The 22,369-nt window shown below is 42.6% G+C and overlaps 1 protein-coding gene across 1 annotated transcript in view; it reads left to right on the forward strand.

Moving 5' to 3' along the window:
- Positions 1-22,369, forward strand: part of LOC310659873 (interleukin-6 receptor subunit beta-like) — a 76,903-nt gene that overhangs the window by 23,673 nt on the left and 30,861 nt on the right. The window contains exons 2-5 of the mRNA XM_083403926.1: positions 16,580-16,623; positions 19,098-19,148; positions 20,913-20,996; positions 21,417-21,467. Coding sequence (XP_083260052.1) covers positions 16,581-16,623; positions 19,098-19,148; positions 20,913-20,996; positions 21,417-21,467 — 229 coding nt within the window. The 5' untranslated portion in view covers position 16,580. The remainder of the gene's footprint in view (positions 1-16,579; positions 16,624-19,097; positions 19,149-20,912; positions 20,997-21,416; positions 21,468-22,369) is intronic.

The following is a 22,369-nucleotide window of genomic DNA, read 5'->3' on the forward strand; positions in this document are numbered from 1 at the left end:
TCTCCACTGGTCCCAAGAGGATCTGCTGATATCCTTCTCCACAACCACCACAACCACCACCACCAAAACAAAATCACTTTTCAGAGGAATTTCCACCTCAAACCGCTCCCGCCCCCGCCACCAAACATAGCTGTCAAGTGTCCCTTATTTGAAGGGACAGTCCCTTATTCCAGCGCCATATCCCGCTGCTGTCCCTTATTGATGGATGTCCCTTAAATGATGTCCCTTAAATTTCAAAGGAAGCAGCTCCTCTCCCTCCCTCCCTGCCGGCCAGGGAGGAGGGAGGCTCCAACTGTGTTGCTTGGCTGTGTTGCTCACCCAATAAGAAGTCTAAGAACAACTGGGGGATGGAGCTTGCATGCCTTGTGTGTGGCTAGTTAATGCAAGCTGAGGGGGTTTTTGAATGCTGGACGCCATTTTGTTGCACGTGCTGCTGCAAACTTTGCAGTGGAAAGCCAGGCCGGGGAGCCATCTTAAGTTGAGGCTGCATAGGCTTTGTGGTGCATGTGATTCAGATTCTATTCAGTTGAACCTCTGGTTACAAAGTTGGTTGGACAGTGTTCTTGAAGCTACCAGCATGAGTTTGACCAGACTGCAGGAGGACAGGAAGACTGGAGTGCCTGGAACAGGTGAGGCTGCAGGTCCCTTATTTTGGCTGCTGGTCCCTTATTTTCAAATCTGTAAATTGACAGCTATGCCACCAAATAGTATGTACCAAAATGTATGTATGAGGTAATGTGTATCTAGAAATGCATATATTACTGAAAATTCATAGAAAATGTGTTATATTAGAGAAAACTGCATGCAAAAAATATCAGTTAGGAGAAATGTTGACGGATTTTCATGAGAACTTAAAAAATAAAAATATGCAAACTGTTTTGGAAATATGGAGAACAGAACTTTAGATTTGCAAAATGGAACTGATAGAAATAATTGACAAGTTCACCCCCTCCTGGGTACAGTGAAGGAACCTTTTGTGCTTCCATCTGGATCCCCTGCGTGGCATTGATAATAAATTTGTTTCAGCCAAAGAGCATTTTGATAGCTTTAGTGATCAGGAAGGATTACTGGAGACACTGAGAACAGAGGATACAATCTTGGCTTGGCAGCCTCAAGTACACCATGTGCTCACACACCAACCATCCCCAAAGGTTTTCAGATGAGCAGATGAGAGGCTGCTCAAATGCATTTGGAATCAAACCTGTCTGCAAAAGTCTCAGATTCCACCACTCCCTGCCTCCCCCCACAAAAAAACCCCCGCCACTTTTCTCCTTCCTCTTAAGATATCAAATGCATCTTCGAAGTGTCTATTACATTGGTTTGGCTACTGAGGGAAGGATTCAAGGAATTATTGCTTCTGATGCAGCCTTTGCTGTTTCAGCTCAAGTAATTAAAACAAAATCCACACTCTGTCTGTAAAATGTGTGGGCTAATTCTGCCCCTGCCCCCGGATGGAAATTAACTAAAGCCCTCAGATATTAACTAAAGCCCAAGCAGTAAACACTTTATTTTTCATTTCAAGTTTTAACACTTTGCACTGCTTCTCCAAAATTATTTTGTGTCTAGTAATGTTGCCATGGTTTTTTTCCTCTCACAACAGCTTTGAATAAGTAATTCTAAATCAATGCCAGCATCAAAGGGCAGAAATATCCTTTGTTCAAAATGATGACATCTTGAAAGAAGGGCAGCATTTTATCTCAACATGATAGGAGGGAGGAAATTATGGCAACACATTTCTTCTTCGTCTAGAGATGCAATCATTAAGATCAAATCTATTTGGTTAATTTCCCCCACCCCCATGGTTTATCAAAGTATCTATGAAAACCTCATGAATGAACGTGATGTTCCAAGAATCAAAGAGTTTTTTTGGAAACAGACACAGTCTTTGTCTGATTATCTTTTCACTGCATCTTACAGAGGTCTTTATGTAAGGCAGGGATGAGAAACAAGCATAACCCATGGTCAGGAAAGCATCAGAAGAGCCTGCTGGGCCATGACAATGACCCATCTAGTCCAGTATCCTGTTCTCACAGTGGCCACCCAAATTTCTGTGGCAAACCCAAAACAGCAACATTCTCCCCACTTGCAATGTCCAACAACTCAAATTATCAGATAGTAAGAGTGGAACACAGCCATTGTGGCTAGTAGCTATTGATAGCCTTATCCTACATGAATTTGCCAATTTCTCTTTTGAAGCCATACTAGTGGGTGGAGATCACTACTTCTTGCGGACGTGGACACCATTGTTTTAACTATGCAGTGTGTAAAGAAGTACTTTCTTTTGTCTGTCCTGATTCTTCCAACATTCAGTGTAATTGGGTGTCCCCAACTTCTAGTCTTTAGGGACGCCGGTGGCGCTGTGGGTTAAACCACAGAACCTAGGACTTGCCGATCAGAAGGTCGGCGGTTCGAATCCCCGCGACAGGCTGAGCTCCCATTGCTCGGTCCCTGCTCCTGCCAACCCAGCAGTTCGAAAGCACGTCAAAGTGCAAGTAGATAAATAGGTACCGCTCCGGCAGGAAGATAAACGGTGTTTCCATGCGCTGCTCTGGTTCACCAGAAGTGGCTTAGTCATGCTGGCCACATGACCTGGAAGCTGTACGCCGGCTCCCTCGGCCAATAAAGCGAAATGAGCGCCGCAACCCCAGAGTCGGTCATGACTGGACCTAATGGTCAGGGGTCCCTTTACCTTTACCTAAGTTCTAGTCTTAAGGCAGAGAAGATTTCAGTTCAGCAACACCTGCACAGGTTCTCTGCTGCTCCCAGGCGTGCCAAGTGGGGCCGAGGTGTGTCCATCCACCCCATCTATTGGGAGGGGTGGGCCCTCTCAATGTTGAGGGGGCAGAGGAGGCTGAGCATGGAGTGCCTCCTGTGGCTGGCTCCTCTTGAGGCCGGCTGGCTAGCAACAAGCATAACAGCTGATCTAACACATTTGTGTCTGGTTTTAAATTTTATTCCGGTTAAATCACGCTCCCTAAAGCAGTGCTCACCTATGAAGTTTAGAAATGGTGCCCAGACAATAAAGATTTCTGAGATAGATAATGCTAAATAGGATTTTAGAAACCCTGTTCAACTTCCCAAAAAAAAATAGGAAGTAGAGAGTGATGGTGGTAATAATTCAGAAAGGTGCTTTGACTGTTTTCCTACCTTTTGGGGGGCTCTGGCTGTTGCTAGAGGGGAGGTCTGGGCTTTGCTGAATGACATTGTGAGGTGTCAGCTGTTTCTCTCTTCTGCCTCAGGCCCCACAGCAATGAGCTGGGGCAATCAGAAAACTGTTTGAACAGAAGAAGAACAAGGAAAAAAAATATCAAAAGGAAAATTGGAGTGAATGCTAAAACGAGCAGCTCGCAATCTCAAAGAGATTACTAGTGAAATGATAACACAGGCTATTATTTTAAGAACCTGACTTCCACAATATGGGGGTTTTCAGGGGGGGGAGGTAGCATGGGGGGTGCGAAAAGATCAGCACCATCAATGATGACTCCTGTCAGGAGGAGGATAAATTTGTCATTATAAACAATTTTTTATCTGTTGCCATGACATTGGCAAATGTGTTTGTACCGCATACATTTAGGTTCAGCCAACTTTTAATATTCTAAAATAAACATAAAAACAAGGCAAGTATTGGAGGGAAACTAAAGGAAGGAGACTTAAATCCTGCATATTATGCAGGAGTTTTTTCACTTAGCAGTAATTCTTAGGTATAGTCCTAGCTACCTTCACAATGCAAACTGCACAGAATAACAAAAAGGTTTGGCAAGAAAAGAATAATTTGGATTTCATACTTGATTAATGTTTTTCTTGTGGATCAAAATTAAAGTGGAAGGAATCTTGTTTTTCATCGTACTCAAAGAGCACAACTAAAACATATGAATATGTGGAGACAGTTTGTCTTGCTCACATCCTATGGCTACTTCTGCATGAGTGTACAGAAACTCTTGAACAAATTGGGGGAGGGGGTGTCACCTAAACAGTCCCCCTTTTCTGCCCCATTAAAAATATGTCCACATATATAGGGTGCATTCATTCTTGGGAAATATTACGTTAGTTTTCCTGATGAGAATGCTGGTGCTTTCGTCCCGTTTTCTAATGCTTCACACTGCAGTGCCTTTTGCGTTAATTTAAGTGCAGCTTTTGACTGATTGCACTAAATTTCGTTCACACCAGTCACTGGACAGTGGACCTATCCCCCCGCCACATACACACTTTCCACACTAGTGTGCTTCTGTGACCCCAAGAGTCACCAATGAAACTGGCAGGAGAGAACTGTACGCAAGTATAAAGGTAAAGGGACCCCTGACCATTAGGTCCAGTCCTGACCGACTCTGGGGTTGCGGCGCTCATCCCGCATTACTGGCCAAGGGAGCCGGCGTACAGCTTCCGGGTCATGTGTCCAGCATGACTAAGCCGCTTCTGGCAAACCACAGCAGCGCACAGAAATGCCGTTTACCTTCCCGCCGGAGCGATACCTATTTATCTACTTGCACTTTGAGATGCTTTCGAACTGCTAGGTTGGCAAGAGCAGGGACCGAGCAATGGGAGCTCAACCTGTTGCGGGGATTCGAACCGCCGACCTTCTGATCGGCAAGCCCTAGGCTCTGTGGTTTAACCCACGCAAGTATACCACCCCCAATTCCTGTGATTTTCTGGGTTAATGGGGTTGCAAATGGGGTTTTTCTGGATGCAATAAACATGGAAAAGAGCACTAAGCATCCACTATATTTTGCTGGATTTCTGGAAGTGGCTTTTACATTGTGTGAAAGCTCAAATAGAACGCAACAATCAACAGGTAGGGGAACACAGGGGAAATGGAACAAGCTGCTGTGCAAATGCTGCGAAGCCATAGTACGCCAGAATTGGGAAGCAGCTTGTACCTCTGGTCTTTCAACTACCTGTGGCTGTTAATCAGCTGTGTTATTACTATGCAGCAACATTATGGAATGTCCTCTTGAGATTACAAATGGCAGCTAGAAAAGGGTCACCATTATCCATTTCCAGTCTCCCTCTGTTGCGTTCATCCATTTTTTAAACCAAAACTGAGCTCCGTTTTCAAATAAAAAAAGAGGGATTACTTATCATTTCAAAAGATATATATCACTACCCTGTAGCCAGGACTTTGCTTCCATCTTCAATGATAAAAGCCAAATCCATGCCTCCCTCGCTCATTCCCACCTCTCCACATCTATACTTCTCTCAGCCCTTTGTTCCTGGCTGCAGTCTCAATTCATATGACAACCCTATTATTCTCATCAATACCCTCTCCCAAATTCCTGCAGGCTGCTCTGCTTCCCCGCACTGCATATTGTTGTCATCCTATTCCATTCCCCTAGCTCCTTTCTTTCTGTATCCAAAATAATTAAATACACCACAATTTCCCTCAGTCTAAAAAAAATTAACAAACCGTCTCCCTTGATTAGGGATGGGTGAGTCTGTCAGTTTTTGAATTTATGTATTTTCTAATCTTCAATTCAGTTCTCCACATTTCCTCATTAGTTTTTGCTTTAACGAAAAGTTCTCAAGAAAATTCATCAGCGTTGTTGTGCTAATAGCCACATGTTGACCTGCATTTTTGTCTAATATGGAAATGCAAGTAACATTCCCTTAGTATAATGCATTTCTGCATTTTATTTTCATCAACACATGCATTTTTATGTACACTTTACCACAATATAAGCATTTTTGTAACATTGCTGAAGAACTGCAAGATTCAGAGAAGTGCAAATTTTGCAGGCTGGCTGTATTTCAGTCTTTGTATCACTTTGGAAAGTGCAAATTTGGGAGCTTCACCTTGTGCTACTATCTGGACCACCCGCCTGCACTGAACTGAACTGCCTTCCTCAAATTCACTGCCTCTTTTAGCCTCTTTCAGACATTCCTTCCATGCATTTGTTCTATGACGGAAGAGAGCAGGGCCCTCTGTGATCCAGCATCACTGCTGCTTCTGATGACCTGAGTAGGCACATAGGTGCCCTTTTTCAGACTCCAGCTGAACACACAGATGCTGGTGAAGAGACTGGCAGAGTGCATGGTATCAAACTCAAAGCCAGCATAAATGCATGGAGGAAATGCCTAAATCCTTACATCGTCTATCTCCTTGTCAAATTACTCATTCAGTATTTCCACTAGCAGAAACTTCTCTGCCTTCCCACGCCTGAAAAACTCCATGTACATCAATGTTAATGTATAATAATAAACAATAATAATAATAATAAATCATTCTAAGGGAATCACATGCCCTTTGAGAACTGCAGCACTTGTCTCTGCTGTTGCTCTAGTAAGGACTCAGTTTATGCAAAGCAAAATGTGTTTGGTACTACTTAGAAATTAATGGGAAATCAATGGGACTTCTCCTGAGGTCCTTCCTAAAAACAAGAGCAGCATAATTAGGCCATTAGATTTCAAACTTTAGCATGCAGATCCATGTCTTATACATCTGCTGATGTATAAGAGAGGCTACTCAGTGAATAATTGTAAAATCAGCTGCAGCCTTACATTGAGCTTCCTGGTAAATAGCGACCACTTGCAAATAAACACCTGGGAAATGAGATGTGCATGCAAATGAACTTATTATGCTCTCTGCCCCACAATTCCCAGTGCTTATTACTTTTGAAATCACTGCTTGCATATAAGGAGCAACTGGAAGTTACAGGAGCGTCTCCCTTTGCCAGGGGAAGTAAGAGAGAGAGAGAGAGAGAGAGAGAGAGAGGGCTGGGTGTGCTGTTTTGAACTGACAAAAGAAGTAACTATCAGAAATGTCAATACAGCACTAGATTGCAGATTTGCTTCTTTATATATCTTTGGGATTTTACTTCTGTCTTACATGCTACCTTTCTTTTTAAAAAAATCATGATTTATTTGCATATGCCTAATTAGTAAAATTAAGTTGTTTTTACTAATGAGAATTGGTAACTCTCCAGTTTTGATTACTGCTGGTTGCATGCAAAAAAGATGCAAAAAAAGAATAAGAATAAGAGAAAAGAATAAAGAACAATTTTGCATGCTTTACAGGCAAATGAATATGTACAAATGTTAATTAATACAACCATGTAAAAGACCATGTATAGACTGAACCAATGCATATTTACACAGAAGGAAGATCACATGAGTTCAATATTTATTCCTGAGCCTGGAACTACAACTTTAGTTTTCAAAGTTGCTACCTCATGGCAGCAAAATCGTATGAACGCCATTAATAAAGTTGCCAAATATCCCCGCCCCTCAATTCTGTTACATACTATTGCAGGCATAGGCAAATTTGGCCCTCCAGATGTTTTGGGACTACAACTCCCATCATCCCTAGCTAACAGGACCAGTGGTCAGGGATGATAGGAATTGTAGACTCAAAACATCTGGAGGGCCAAGTTTGCCTATGTCTGTACTATTGCAAAAGCACTAGCAATTTTATCACACTACTAGAAAAAACATACAAGAACATTTAATATTCCACATTTAGTTTGACCATGAAAGTATTGCATACTTGCACCATTGTGGCGTATAAATATAGTGCATATTTAGCATATGTGAATTATAGAAATGTGCCTGTCACAGATGTTGTCTGTGAAAGTTGCAAACTGAATATCCCAGTCCAAAGGTTTTATGATGCAATCCTTAAAATACATTTTAAGCAAATATTTATAAATGAGGTACGTCTTATTCTCATACTGTATTCTGGGCATTTGAAGGTATTCAAGCCCCTCTGCCGTCCAGCTAGGGTTTTATACATGTAAGGCATTTTGGATCACAGAACAGCACGTCCTGCCTGCCTTGGTGCAGTCCTGATGAAGGCAATACCAGAGGAACCTTGTGAGCGTTCACATCAGCTGTTACTGCCCCCTGGTGGTGTGTTGTGCATTCAGGCCAACATTTGTTCTGAACAAGAATTTCTCCAGGAGCTTTCCTACTTTAGGAAACAGGCTTGGGACTTGCTCAACACAGTGGCTCACAGCTAATTTCATGCCATGTCAAAACAGCAACAACAAAAACCCTTAGTAAAGCCCTAGCTTTGATAGTCACCTTAGTGGACAAGGTGGCTATCAGAATTAGGAGAATTGCCCAATAAGACAAGCACTTTATAAAGTTGCTATAGCTGCAGTCGCTGTAAAAAGTGGCCTATGCTATCACACCTAGATGGAACAGAATGACCTGACTCTCTTCCCCTGACAGGGAAACTCCTAACTAGTTTCCTTAGTAAAGCTCTGCAGGTGCCAGGGTGATATCCCAGGAGAGCTGAGTCTCTTAGGGCTTATCCACACTCACCTGTCCACTGCTCTTGCTAGGCATGGTCCACACTTTAAACCTCCCTGCCTTCTTTATTGCTCCAGAGTTTTCCCTGTGAAAACCTGCTCTCCGTCACTCAGAGCAAATGCCAATCTGCAGAAAACCCAAATGGATGTTTGCTCCAATTGAGCACTCAAGAGCAGGTTTTCACAGGGGAAACTCAGGGCAAGGGGAGGGGGACACTTGGGCACAGAGCTTTTAAGCACAAAGCTGTGCCCGGAAAGAGCAGGGCAAAAGCTACGTGTGGATAAACCCTCAGTGGAGAACTAGAAGCAAAAGGCTGGAGATTGGGAGTTGAGTGATAGTTCTAGGCTCTTATCACCGTGTACATTTAATTCATGCCTCAGTGTGGTTAGCAAGGGGACGGGGAATAAGGGTTTGTATTTCAGTTTGTGCATGGTTTTGGGAAGTGCAAATGAGGAACATTTGCACTGAAATGTTAACCACACCAAATTTCTCCCCTCCCCATATGCAGTTTGGACTGACTGACAAAATTGGTCTAAATTTTCTCTGCAAATACTGCATTGTTCATGTGTTAAACAAATTACTTACACATTTAGTTAATCCCTGGACAACTGCTGTATTGTTTTGCATAATTATGGTTCTTTCTATTTTAAAAAAATGTGTTCACTTTAATAATTCGCAAGCTCTATTCTACCTAAACCCCTCAGAGGACTCACGTCAGTGCTCATGAATCTTTACACGTAGGAGCTTTTTAACCAGCTGGTAGGCTTGCAGAAAGTAGACCGTGTCCTCATTCTTTCTACATCCTATTCATTGGTTAGGACCACCGCTGGGCAAGAAAATCATTTGCTGAATCAGGGCAGGTAGAAGAAATCAAGACATAACCAACTTAGAAAGCAGAGCAGAAGGGGCCAGGCAAGGGAAGGGAAAACAAAGTACAAAGCCAAGTATGTTCTGGGATACAGAGCTAATTGGTGGACCATGATCAGAATGCTATGTAAGGTCTATTGGTCAGTCTAAGAGGAGACTTGTTCTTCCTTGCTTTTCATACAGACTGCTTAGACTTGGGGCACACCAAATAAGGCACAGTTGCACACAACTAACAAAGTCAGCAAGACACTGTCATAACAGTACTTACAGCACCACAATAGTGGCAGAAGACAAACTCTGGCTATCCATCGCCAATTACTGTTGCTTACCCTAGAGCCTTGCGGCAAAGGAATTGTTTGTTTTTGTGCTGGAGAAGCAACCCAGGCCTCCTCCAGCAAGCAAAGTCCTGGGACATAGGATCAGGATGTCAGCATGGGCTCAGTATTTGATTTTATTTATTGGATGGATGTTTCCCAAGGAGGGAAGAAATTCATTGTTGAATGGTTGAGGATGGTTTCCAATCACAGTATCCAGATTGCTTAAGAGCTCCGGTGAGTTCCCACTGAAAAAAAGCCCTGAGTGCCAGTCTCTGCTTTGTGCCAGCCATACTGAGAAAGAGGGCAGAGTGGACATTTATTGTTTCCACTCCTCTTTCCTTCATGGTCAACTGTGTAGCAGGGCAGAGCTTGAATGTCCAGATAGCAAATATTGTTGTTGTTGTTTAGTGGTTTAGTCGTGTCCGACTCTTTGTGACCCCATGGGCCAGAGCACGCCAGGCACTTCTGTCTTCCACTGCCTCCTGCAGTTTGGTCAAATTCATGTTGGTAGCTTCGAGAACACTATCCAACCATCTCGTCCTCTGTTGTCCCCTTCTCCTTGTGCCCTCCATCTTTCCCAACATCAGGGTCTTTTCCAGGGAGTCTTCTCATGAGGTGGCCAAAGTATTGGAGTCTCAGCTTCAGGATCTATCCTTCCAGTGAGCACTCAGGACTGATTTCCTTAAGAATGGATACGTTTGATCTTCTTGCAGTCCATGGGACTCTCAAGAGTCTCGTCCAGCACCATAATTCAAAAGCATCAATTCTTCTGCGATCAGCCTTCTTTATGGTCCAGCTATCACTTCCATACATAACTACTGGGAAAACCATACTGGGAAAACTATAGCAAATATTATCTAAGCTTAAAACTCAGACCTTGTGGTGAAAGGAGAGAGCTTTGCCAGCAGGTGTCACTCAAATGTAAGAAATCCATTCCCAGACTGAATTTTGCCAACAAAAAGCTTCTGCACACCATTTTTCTCAAGCTTTGTAAAAAAACAGGCTTGGGCTTCATGCTGACTGCTTGAGAAATTTTTACCAGCCCAGGTGCTTTTTCAGAATAGTTTGCCGCTTGATGCCTTTCTGCACTGGCATGTTTAAAAGAGTTTTCAGTCCAGCTTATTTTACCCCACAACTTGCAAAGTTGCAATGGTATCGTGCTTGAAAACAAGTGAAAGGAAGGTTTTTTAAAAATGGGGGGGGGGGCATCTTTTTATATACAGTTTTACTTATTTCCAGACATAAGCCTGAAGCAATTAACAATAGCAGGCAAAGCAAGTACAATACTATGAAATTAACAGTCCAAACAATACGAAAGTGTATCTTGCAATTAAAATGTCACAATAAACCTATGAATGTTACAATTCAGAACCCAGTAACAAAGTCATAGTAATTTAATTGCCATATGTTTAAATGTACATGCCATCTGTGCTGCTGGTTCATCTTCCTACTACTATGTGGGATGTATGGGCTGTGGAGCTGGGAGTGCAGTACAGGTAGCTGAGACGTCCGGGTCTGCCATCCCTCTTTCCTTTACTCTCCTCACTCCTGGTAGCTTCAGCTAAAGCAAAGAGAAGTTTCACTTGTCCATACCTTGAATATAATTTAGCTAGCAGTGAAATGGGAAGTGCCCTCTCTTTATGTTTCATACCTCTTTTGAGTATGGGTAGGTGTGGTCCTACCCCCAGGGGCAACTGAGATAGTGTTCCTGGCTCAATAAATCATGCCCACACCCTTCTCCCCCCCTCACATCAGCACGCTCCCTTTGATCCTTTGACTCTAGGTTCTTTGAAACAGAGATTCTCATTATGCCTTCAAAACAGAAGTGCCCAAGATGAAAGTGCTCAAAACGAAATGCTAAAAATAAAATACACTTTAATACAAAATGGAAAATGCTAATAATTCACTTTAAATCTTGATAACTCAGGCTTCCTGATAACAAAACCACCCACCTGGCAGATTGAAAACTTGGAACCGCTACTCCTGTTAGCACCATTGCACATAATTTGCATCTATCTGTCTGCTCACAAAGTGCTGATGTTCTGGCAATTTGCCTGCCTCTGAGCCAGGTTAACTCAGAGAGACCCTTATCGGCCTTGCAAATACAACCAAACCGAACACACAATCAAAGCTGCCATAAAAATCAGAAATGAAAGTAAAAAAACCTGACAAAACCTTTTAAATATCAAATAAAACCAGCTATAAAACATGCCAGAATTCCGACCTAGACAAATACAGAAGCCTTCTCCTGGCACTAAAAAGACATCAAGGATGCCATCAGGCCATCTCATGTGACTGGAAGGCATTCCTAGGTGGGGGGCCCTGACCAGTAAAACCATTTCCCCAGGCACCACCTACCTAACTTCAGATTGCAGAAGGGTCTATTGGATGAAAAACAAAAGGTTTGAGCAGACCCGTAGAGTGTAGGTGGATCCTTAGTTAACTTAGGACCAATGCATTTATAAGTAATAACCATAATCTTGAATTATGCTGGAAACAGACCAGTAGCCAGAGTAGCTGTGCTGGTGAGGTGTTCACTTTAGCTGGTCCAAATCGGTAGCCTAGCAGCTGTGTTCACGGATAGTCCCAGGTACATAGCATTGTAGTATTTGAGTAACAGCATTTGTGATTACACCAGGAACAATAAAAATCATATTTCCCCCTCTCCCACCAAAATCTTTGCTAGCCAATTGTATCTGCAATGGAAGATACCACATAGAAATGAAACTGCAAAAAAAGCTTTTTAAAAAATGGTGACGTGTTCACCTGGAGCAAGAATATAAATAATAATAATAATAATAATAATAATAATAATAATAATAATAATAATTTATTATTTGTACCCCGCCCATCTGGCTGGGTTTCCCCAGCCACTCTGGGTGGCTTCCATAGAAACAAAAAATACAGTAAAATATCACAGATTAAAAACTTCCCTGAACAGGGCTGCCTTCAGATGTCTTCTAAATGTCAGGTAGTTATTTATCGCTTTGACATCTGATGGGAGGGCGTTCCACAGGACGGGCACCACTACCAAGAAGGCCCTCTGCCTGGTTCTGGCAGTGAGGGAACTGCCAGAAGGCCCTCGGCACTGGACCTCAGTGTCCAGGCAGAAAGATGGGGGTGGAGATATACTTCAGGTATACTGGACTGAGGCCGTTTAGGGCTTTAAAGGTCAACACCAACACTTTGAATTGTGCTCAGAAACGTACTGGGAGGAATAGTTGCTACACAACATCCAACAACATCTGGAGGGCTATTGCAGGTTCCCCATTCCTTGTGAAATGTTTCCCAGCACACAAATCCCTAAGAACAGTGTAGTCTCCCAGAATTACTCAGCAATTCCCCTTTACTCGAGAGAAGGTGAGCCCCTGCAACTCAGTAGCTGTGTACACACCACATATTTTAAGTACATGTTGTTCAACATCTTTTAGCCAATGACTTGGATGAAGGAATTGAGGGGATGCTCATCAAATTCACAGATGATGCCAAACTCAGACAGGTAGCCGAGAAGGTAGCAGAAGACAGATTCAGAATTCAACATGACCTTAACAGATTAGAGAACTGGGCCCAAACTAACAAAATGAATTTCAAAAGGGAAAAATGTAAAGTTTGGCATTTAGACAGGAACATCCAGCTGCAAAAATGTAAAATGCGGAACACCTGGATTGCCAGTGGTATGTGTGAAAAGGATCAAAAGGTCTTAGTGGACCACAAGTTTAACATGAGTCAACAGTATGATGCAGCAGCAAAAAAGCTAATGCTATTCTAGGCTGCATCAACAGAAGGAGGTCAAGGGAAATAATAGTACCACTCTATTCCGCCTTGGTCAGACCACACCTGGAATACTGTGTCCAGTTCTGGGCACCACAGTTTAAGAAGGATATTGATAAACTGGAATGGGTGCAGAGGAGAGTGACCAATATGATCAAGGGTCTGGAAACCAAGCCTTATGGGGAACAATGGAGGGAGTTGGGTGTGTTTAGCCTGGAAAAGAGGAAACAGAGAGGAGATTTGGCAGTCATCTTCAAATATCTAAAGGGCTGTCACATGAATGATGGAACAAGCTTGTTTTCTCCTGCTCTGGAGAGTAGGACTCATAGCAATGGATTCAAGTTACAAGAAAGGAGATTCCAACTGAACATCAGGAATAACTTTCTGACAGTAAGAGCTGATAGGCAGTGGAGAGGTCTCCCTCAGGAGGTGGTGGACTCTCCTTTATTGGAAGTTTTTAAGCAGAGGTTGGATGGCCCTCTGACATTGATGCTTGAGATTCCTGCATTGCAGGGGGTTGGACTAGATGACCCTTCTGCAAAGAATGCTGGAAGAGTGGTTTGTTAAGGGAATTGTAGCTCTGTGATTCTTGTGGGGAAGGGACATGTGCTTTAAAAGGTATGGTGTGTACACAGCCAGTTTAACATACCTTTAAAGCACATTCAGAGCACATTTATTCCCTTAAAAAATGCTGGACACTGTAGATTGTTCAGGGTTGCTTAGAATTGTTACACTGTGGTGGGCTCAGAATTCTGTGAGAGCCAGTGTGGTATAGTGGTTAAGAGCGGCAGACTCGTAATCTGGGGAACCGGGTTCGCGTCTCCGCTCCTCCACATGCAGCTGCTGGGTGACCTTGGGCCAGTCACACTTCTTTGAAGTCTCTCAGCCTCACTCACCTCACAGAGTGTTTGTTGTGGGGGAGGAAGGGAAAGGAGATTGTTAGCCGCTTTGAGACTCCTGAAGGGGAGTCCTCTTCAAATCCAAACTCCTCTTCTTCTTCGAGGGTGAAATTGTGTTTCGAATGTGCCGCTCCTGACTTGAAACTAGTAGAATTCATCTAGGCTTAAACTGATTTAAAAGAGAATGAGGAGCATTAAGCAGAAAGTCTAGAATAGTTACATAACTTAGCATTTATTGTGAGAGGAAACTGTGGTCACAGATATGAAAATAGCAGAAACCAAGATGTTAAGAGATAATGCAGTTTACTACTAACACAAGGAAATCTTTCTGTTTCTGTGTTCAAACCAACATCTAGTTTGCATGAAGGTGGGAGATCCATGCATTGGGGTAGAAATAGGAATCCGAAGTTCAGTGGCCTTACTGTGTGTTTAGTAGTGGAAAATGGTCAAGCAGAAGGGAGCATGGTAAAGTTTAGAGGAAGATTGTTGGTGGATTTCTTGAGATAAAGTGGAAATGGGAGAAAAGGGGGGTTTAAGAAGCATGAAGAAGTAAGAGATGGGGGCAATTTTGAGGTGCTAGACATGCAGGATGAAGATGTGACAAGAAATTTCCAGTAAGTGAAGGGAGACTAAGCCAACAGTAGCATAGAGAGAAGAAAAAGAACATTAATAAGGAAGAAAGGAAGAAAGGAAGACAAACCTAGGGTAGAAGAGTACCTGGATGTGAATCATGAAAGGAAAGGTTTGGTTGGTGGAAATCTAGTTTTATCCTTGATCAAAAACTTCCAGCAGTTCTCATGCTCTTCTATTCTTGCAAATACAGTGGTACCTCGGGTTACATACGCTTCAGGTTACAGACTGCGCTAACCCAGAAATAATACCTCGGGTTAAGAACTTTGCTTCAGGATGAGAACAGAAATTGTGCTCCGGCGGCACGGCGGCAGCAGGAAGCCCCATTAGCTAAAGTGGTGCTTCCAGTTAAGAACAGTTTCAGGTTAAGAACGGACCTCCGGAACGAATTAAGTCCTTAACCCGAGGTACCACTGTAATCATAGAATTGGAAGGGGTCATCTAGTCCAACCCCAGGCAATGCAGGAATATTTTGCCCAATGTAGGGGTCGAACCCATGACCCTATTCACATACCATCAGGGCTGTTCTTCCACAACTGCTTATATTTAGCCATATATGCATATATGTTTTCAATAGCTTTTAAATGTTATGAATATGCTTTTCTTTTTAATTCCATTGTCACCGGTATGTTTACCACCTTCCTTTGGGATGAAGAATGGGATATAAATTTAATTAATAATAAATGTAATACTGGGCTGTATCAGAGTAGACCCACTGAAATTAATGGGCATAACTTAGTCATGTCCATTAATTTCAGTAGGTCTTCTCCTTGTAGAACTTGGTTGGATGACACCCATGGAGACCTAGCTGAAAAGGAAAGTATAAAAGTTCTGTTTTCTCCTTCCAAAGCTCTCACTTTTCTTAATATGGAAGTTGGCAGTATAGTGGTCCATGCTGCCCTATAACAGGTGGGCAAGAGAATGGCAAAGGTCACTGGAAGGAAACTGCCCGCGCCAAACTTCAGCACGGGTTCAGCTAGGGTTGTGATATTTCAGTTGAGCTTCTTTCGCTACATTTCGGAAATTCCCCCCAGCCATCAGTTCCACCTTTGAAATCCCGGTAAAGTCTGGGAAAATCCAGACATATGTTAGCAGCCCCAATTCAGCCAGCTAACACAACTTGTGCGTTTGTCTTCCGGACCCACTGAGTTTATCAGCCCAGAACATTTTACTTCTCTGGCAATATTGCATTAATGCACACTAGATAAGGGGTCAGAGGGTAGATGAACACAACACTCTGGCCTCACCTGCACTATGCATTTAAATAAGTATCATACCTTTTTAAAGAGTTATGGCTTCCCCCACTTGGCTATATTTTACGAACACACAAGTTCCAGGTAAATTCTATTTTACAAGGAAATTTTTGCGTGGTGTTGACATTTAGTGGGAAATCTTTTAAGGGTGGCACCTGATGGATAATGTGATAATAACTGAATGATAAGCTACTTTGCAAGCTTTTTTTTTTAAAGTTTCCTATTGTTGACATAGCAGTTTGGGGAAAAGTTATCAGTAGGTTATCAGTAGGTTATATCAGTAGGTTATTATAAAACGGTGTAGAGCTTGGCAGTTTCTGTTGTAAGATCAGCTCTCGCCATAGCTTTGGCTTGCAACCTTTCCAGCCTAAAAGTGACTTCTGTATCTTCTTAATCCATAACTATTTAATACTATTTCCATTAAAAAAAAACCTTCTAAGCAACGGGAGGTGAAATGGGGGGGGGGGAATGGAGCTAAAAGAACTTGCTGTCATTATAAATTGTGGAAAATGACAGATTAGAAACATGCTCTACTCTGGACAAATATGGCATAAAATATATATTATATAAATATATATTTACACTTAATGCTTTTCAGCATGGGACAATGTGGTCTTCTCAACTGCTTAGACTTTATTCAAGGTAAGAATATACTGTCTGACATTTATTATTATTATTATTATTATTATTATTATTATTATTATTATTATCAGACATGTTCCATTTTATCTGCTTCAGATCCTACTTACAGGAGTCTATTTCTGAAAATGCTTTAACAAGATCCCAACCAAGTAATACCAACACAGATGGACATACAGGCGACTGGGAATATGAGAATTGCAGTGAGATAACTGCCCTTGTGTATATTACAGAGTGCATTAGCGGCATTTGGAATTCACATGCGATCCTTGATTATAATAACTTGAGAGTGCAGTTCTGTTTCACCTGCAATCAGGAAGCTGAGAGAATTGTGTTCTGTTGTTTGTAGGTTTCCAAGAAAAAAATGGAACCATGAAGAGTCCATTTGGGCTTCTTGCTTGGATATTATGATCCAAAGGACTGGGTTGGCATGTTATATTTAAAAAAAGATCAAGTGTGCCAGCAATTGGGAGAAATGCCATTCTAGAAATAGGGTGATATAAGCAAGAAAACTGCTAAAGAAAAATGAATGGAATGGGGGGGGGGGTCAGCTTTGAAAGATAGTAGCAGACTATAAAGTTTACAGCCCAAAAGCTAAGATTTTCTTCTTATTTTATATTTAAAAAAAGATTCCCATGGAAACCGGTAGCTCAGCAGTAATTAATATTCTTAATTCCCACTATAAATTACTATTCATTTCGTTTGATGGAAGTTTCATGTTTTCTGGTTTTATTACTAAGCTCAGGATCTTTTAAAAATAGCTTAAACCAACAAACAAAAGCGGAAGGATGTGGTTTATGTATCTGTGTATTTTAGGATCCCTCAGTACTTTACATTTTGTTCCTTCAGACTAGAAATGGTTTTCTCCTAGAAATGCTTGCTTTAAATTAGATTCTCCAGAATAATGGATTGTGCTAACCGTATCTGGTCATTATAAAAATGTGTAATTTGCACAGGAGGCAGACAGTGGGGTCAAGCACTCTAGCTCAGTGCTTGATGCCTGTTTTCATTGCCTTCCATGTGTTGGATCATGATTCTGCAGCAGGGGGGTCTCTTGTATCTGTGAAGAGTCCTCACACTTTTTGCAGTGAGGACCTAGACAGACTCAGGCCCTCACACCTCCAATTTATAATATCAGGTAGCACAATTCAGAACGATCTATTCCTGAGAGATGCTGCCAGTCAGAGTAGTCAGCGCAGGGTTAGATGCAGTGCTTTTTTATATAGGAAAAAATGGTGCCAGTACTCACCATGAAGTTGTTATAGCAAGTGCCACACTAAACATTTTGGGGGGGAGGGGAAGGTGCCAGTACTGGATACCCTTAAGTACCCCCAGGAAAAAAAACACTAGTTAGATGTATTAGTTGTCTGACTCAAATGTTAGGCAGCTTCAGATATTTTGGGGAGTGGGGGGCTGGAAGTTAAAGATACGCTCCCAGTATGTTTCCGAGCACAATGGTGTTGACCTTTAAAACCCTAAACGGCCTCGGCCCAGTATACTTGAAGGAGTGTCTCCACTCCCATCGTTCTGCCTGGACACTGAGGTCCAGCTCCGAGGGCCTTCTGGCAGTTCCCTCACTGCGAGAAGCAAAGCTACAGGGAACCAGGTAGAGGGCCTTTTCGGTAGTGGTGCCCGCCCTGTGGAATGCCCTCACATCAGATGTCAAAGAGATAAACAACTACCTGACATTTAGAAGACATCTGAAGGCAGCCCTGTTCAGGGAAGTTTTTGATGTGTGACATTTTAATGTATTTTTAATCTTTGTTGGAAGCCGCCCAGAGTGGCTGGGGAGGCTCAGCCAGATGGGCGGGGTACAAATAATAATATATTTATTATTGTTGTTATTGTTATTGTTATTGTTACTAGCAACAAGAGGTGACCCACAGAAGCTGTTCACAAATAAACTGGAGTACTTGGTTACATGCTATTGACACAGTGTGGGCAATTGAGTATAGATAAGCTCTCAGTTAAAAGCTGCCAGCACAGCCATGGAGCTTACTTGATGGCAAGTCGCTGTAATGGTTCAGACATAGGTTGACACTACTTGAACAAAGGAAGTTAGGCCCCTTGGAATCAAAGGATCCTTGCTTTCCTTCTGTCCACAGCAGTTTCATCTCTAGCTACCTGGTTTAAAGCAAACCATTGCCATTTTATCAAACCAGTCAAGCACTCAACCTGCTAATCAGAACTGGACACATGGTTTTCAGTACCAAACATTGCTTGCAGGGCAAACCATTTGGGTGAAACTGCAAAATACAGTTCTGCCTTAAAGCAGGAAGGGGTTTGCCACATGTGGGGTGCACAGGCCTGGAGGTCTTGTCAGATTATAAACATAGCTCAGATCTATGGTCTGGCTTTATACCTGAATTATCTCACCATCTTTCAGCCTAACCTGAAAAGAAGGAATACAAATGTAATGGATCAATATACTGAAGCAAATGGAACTGAGTAATTACCCTTGTGCTTCTTTTTCAAAGGAGAAATGAGGCAGCGTTTATTCTTCACAGTTTTGGCTTGGCTCCCAGTGGGTGAGTTACTATTCAGTGCAAAACCCTTTGGATGAGGACAGTCTGTTTGGATATAGGATAGCTCTACCCCTTCAGGCAGCATATTGACTCACAATTTAAGGAAAAGATAATTTTGAGCAGTTTGATGCCCCTCAGGAGCATCTCAGGCAGCTCTTTCGGGAGAGTATTCCTCAGTGGACTCCTTTAGGGTACAAGAATGAACTGTGCATGCATACATGGCATGGATAGGGAACCTGTGACCATACAGCTGTTGTTGGACTCTAGTTCTCATTAGTCTCACCCAGCATGGCCAATGGCAAGGGATGATGGAGCTGGGAGTCTAACAACATTTGGAGAGTCATAGTTCCCCTGCCACTGAGGTACACCATCATCTTAAAAGCATCATTTTTCCAACTCCACACCCAAAATAGAAGATCTGGGGTTGAATGTGAGCAAATTTCGATTCACAATTTGACTAAAGTCTTGACTAAAGAAAGTCTTTCCCAAGTATCTCAGATTACATTAAATCTGAAAAGAAAACAGTAAAAATATAAGATTTTGTGGTTGAGATGAGCCTTCCCAAACTTAGGACCTTCCAGGTGTTTGTTCCCATCATTCCCAACCAGTATGGCTAATGGTCAGGTTAATGGGCAGTGTCATCTAAAACAGGGCTTCCTAGCCTTTTTGGTATGAAGACACACTGGTCCAAATTTATTTGGCATGGCATGGTGACCCTTGATTTATTACCACTTGAATTTTTGACCTTAAGTCTTCAGCCACCATTAGTTTCATGCTTTTTAACTGCAAGTTTGCCGATTTTATAGCCATTACTTGAGGCTTTTACTTAATATCACTATTAACGTGGAATTCATTGAAATATTTATGGTACTTACAAAGTTATTCACAGAACATCAATAATCTGATTGCTGGATATTGCTTAATATTCTGCTTTCATAAATTTATTCTAAACATGCATGGTTACATGAAGTGTTAGTTGTTGCTAACTAATTATTTTAAATAATTCTATTCAGTATTAAGTTTATTTTGGCAAGAATCAGTCAATGACTAAGCTTAGCATTTTGCCAAGAAGTAGTCAGCATGGGGTTTGATGGTTGTTGGACATGGCAACATTTCTGAAAAAAATTCTGAAAATAACTACCAAATGGCAGCAAAACAAATGGCAAACTACCAAATGGCAGCAAAACAGAAATAGTTTCATTGAGTAATATTGGTAATATTAAGCCAAAATTCGCATAACTTTACTTCAAACATTTATCTTTGAGGTTCCTACCACATGACAGTTCAATGCATTGTTCTTTTTTCACAGACGAAAATCACTTTGTGACATCACTGTCAGTTTCATTGGCAGAAAAGCAGTGGACATATTTGGACTAAGGAAACTTCCTGTTACTATTACAGCTCACCTCTGATGTGCAGGTGCTGCCTTTGGCGCATGTGCATCACATGCAAGCTGCAATAGTCATTCAAAAACTCCCTCTGTGAGGATCTTGTGGCAAACTGTCACCGAATCTGCTGCCCAGCCACCAGAGAGTGGTTCTGAATGTAAGCCTGAAGCCCTTCTGGTGTTCAGTTTCAAGTGTCAACACAACACTAAAATACACCAACAAAACAAAAAGTTACAAGCAGTGAACATCATCTGGAAGACCATAGGTTCCCCCCACCCATGATCTGGACCCTCCACCATAACAGCTGTTAGGTAGGAATGTCTTCTGGTGGAAGCTGGTTGCTGCTATTCTGTACCCTTATGATTATCTCTTTTCACAGCTTCCAGTTTCTGTGAGCGTAATGGCCTCTCTGTCTGGGGAGGCACAGGCTATGACTTCAATTGCTCCTCCTTGTCAACTCCAGGTAAGCGCCAGCCCAGCAGAACCTAGTGCCTCGTAGAACTAGTAGGGTTGGAGGCAAGGACTCCAACTAGGTGGACTCGGCGGTGTAAGAGTCAATAACAGACAGAGCCAGCTAATTCTGCTTTTGTGACCCCCATCTTCCTCCTCCCATCTGAGTCCTACAACTAACAACCTACTCAACACAACTGGGAATGATCAGCCAACCATATAAGGCCATGGCAAGAAAAGAAAAAAGAGTAGAAAGCTGTATATGTCCAGTTAGAAACAAGTCCAATTAAGTTCAGTGAGGCTTAGCTCCAGGTATAGGTGCATATACAGGATAAGGAAAGCTTTTCAAGCATAATCTTAAAAGATGTGGGAGAGGACATTTTAGTTCCCACTTAAGGTCATTTCTTCAAACCTTGTTTTCTCTTTTTTATAGACGCCTCTGATTTCTCATATTGTGGCCGGCCTTCGTGCACATTACATCCAGGTGAATGTCTTTGATTATCCATTACCCATGTAGACCCCAATACCATACCCCCACACACATTTTAGGAGGGAAATTTTGGGAGGGAAATTTGGTGCACTCCTCCCCCCCCCATCACCCACCCACTCCCTACCGCCAACCCCTTCCTTGCCCTTCCACTCACTGCCGCAAGCCACTCGCTCATTCACCCCTTCCTACTACCTTTGTCCACTGTCCTCCACCTCCTCCTCTGCAGCCCTGGGAAATGCCACACAGACCAGCGTGACATATTGGGAGTTTGTCCCAATCTATGCAGGGTCAGGAGATGCTGCACAGACCAAAACATCCTCGTCCTTCTTCTCCTCCAGCACTGTAGACATGCTTCCAGTAGTGCTGTGGCAGATGGAGGAAGAGGAGAGGTGTTGCACAAGGTCAAGGAAAGGTGTCCCCCCCCCCCTATTTAGTCCCATGCTGTGGTATGTGCCAACTGACTTGAGCCATAGTGTGGAGCCAAAACTGTCCATCTTTTGGTCCCATGCTGCTCTGCTGCAGCCAGAGCACAGGAGTCAAAAATGGGACATCCAGGATTGGGATCAGAAGCTGCGGTGGCTTCTGTCAATATAGAACGTCCCACTTAGAGGGTATGCAGTCCTATTATAACTGGCATTGCTACTGTCACTCATGACATACTGGAGTAACTGCCAGGCCTCCAGGACCTGTGCTAGGCCTGATCATCATCATCATCCATTGCTCAGCATTGACTGGCTAGAAAGATCAAGACACCATTTAAATTTTCCCCTCAGCACTGGGCTCCCTGGGGAGGGTTTAAATTCAATAAATAAATATTGATAAATAAATTGTGGGATATCACATGCAGGCTACCTGGTGATGATCAGAGGAGCACAGGTACTGTGAGGTAAGCCAGC

Source organism: Podarcis tiliguerta (assembly GCF_965153285.1).
Source record: "Podarcis tiliguerta genome assembly, chromosome: 11".
NCBI lineage: Eukaryota > Metazoa > Chordata > Lepidosauria > Squamata > Lacertidae > Podarcis > Podarcis tiliguerta.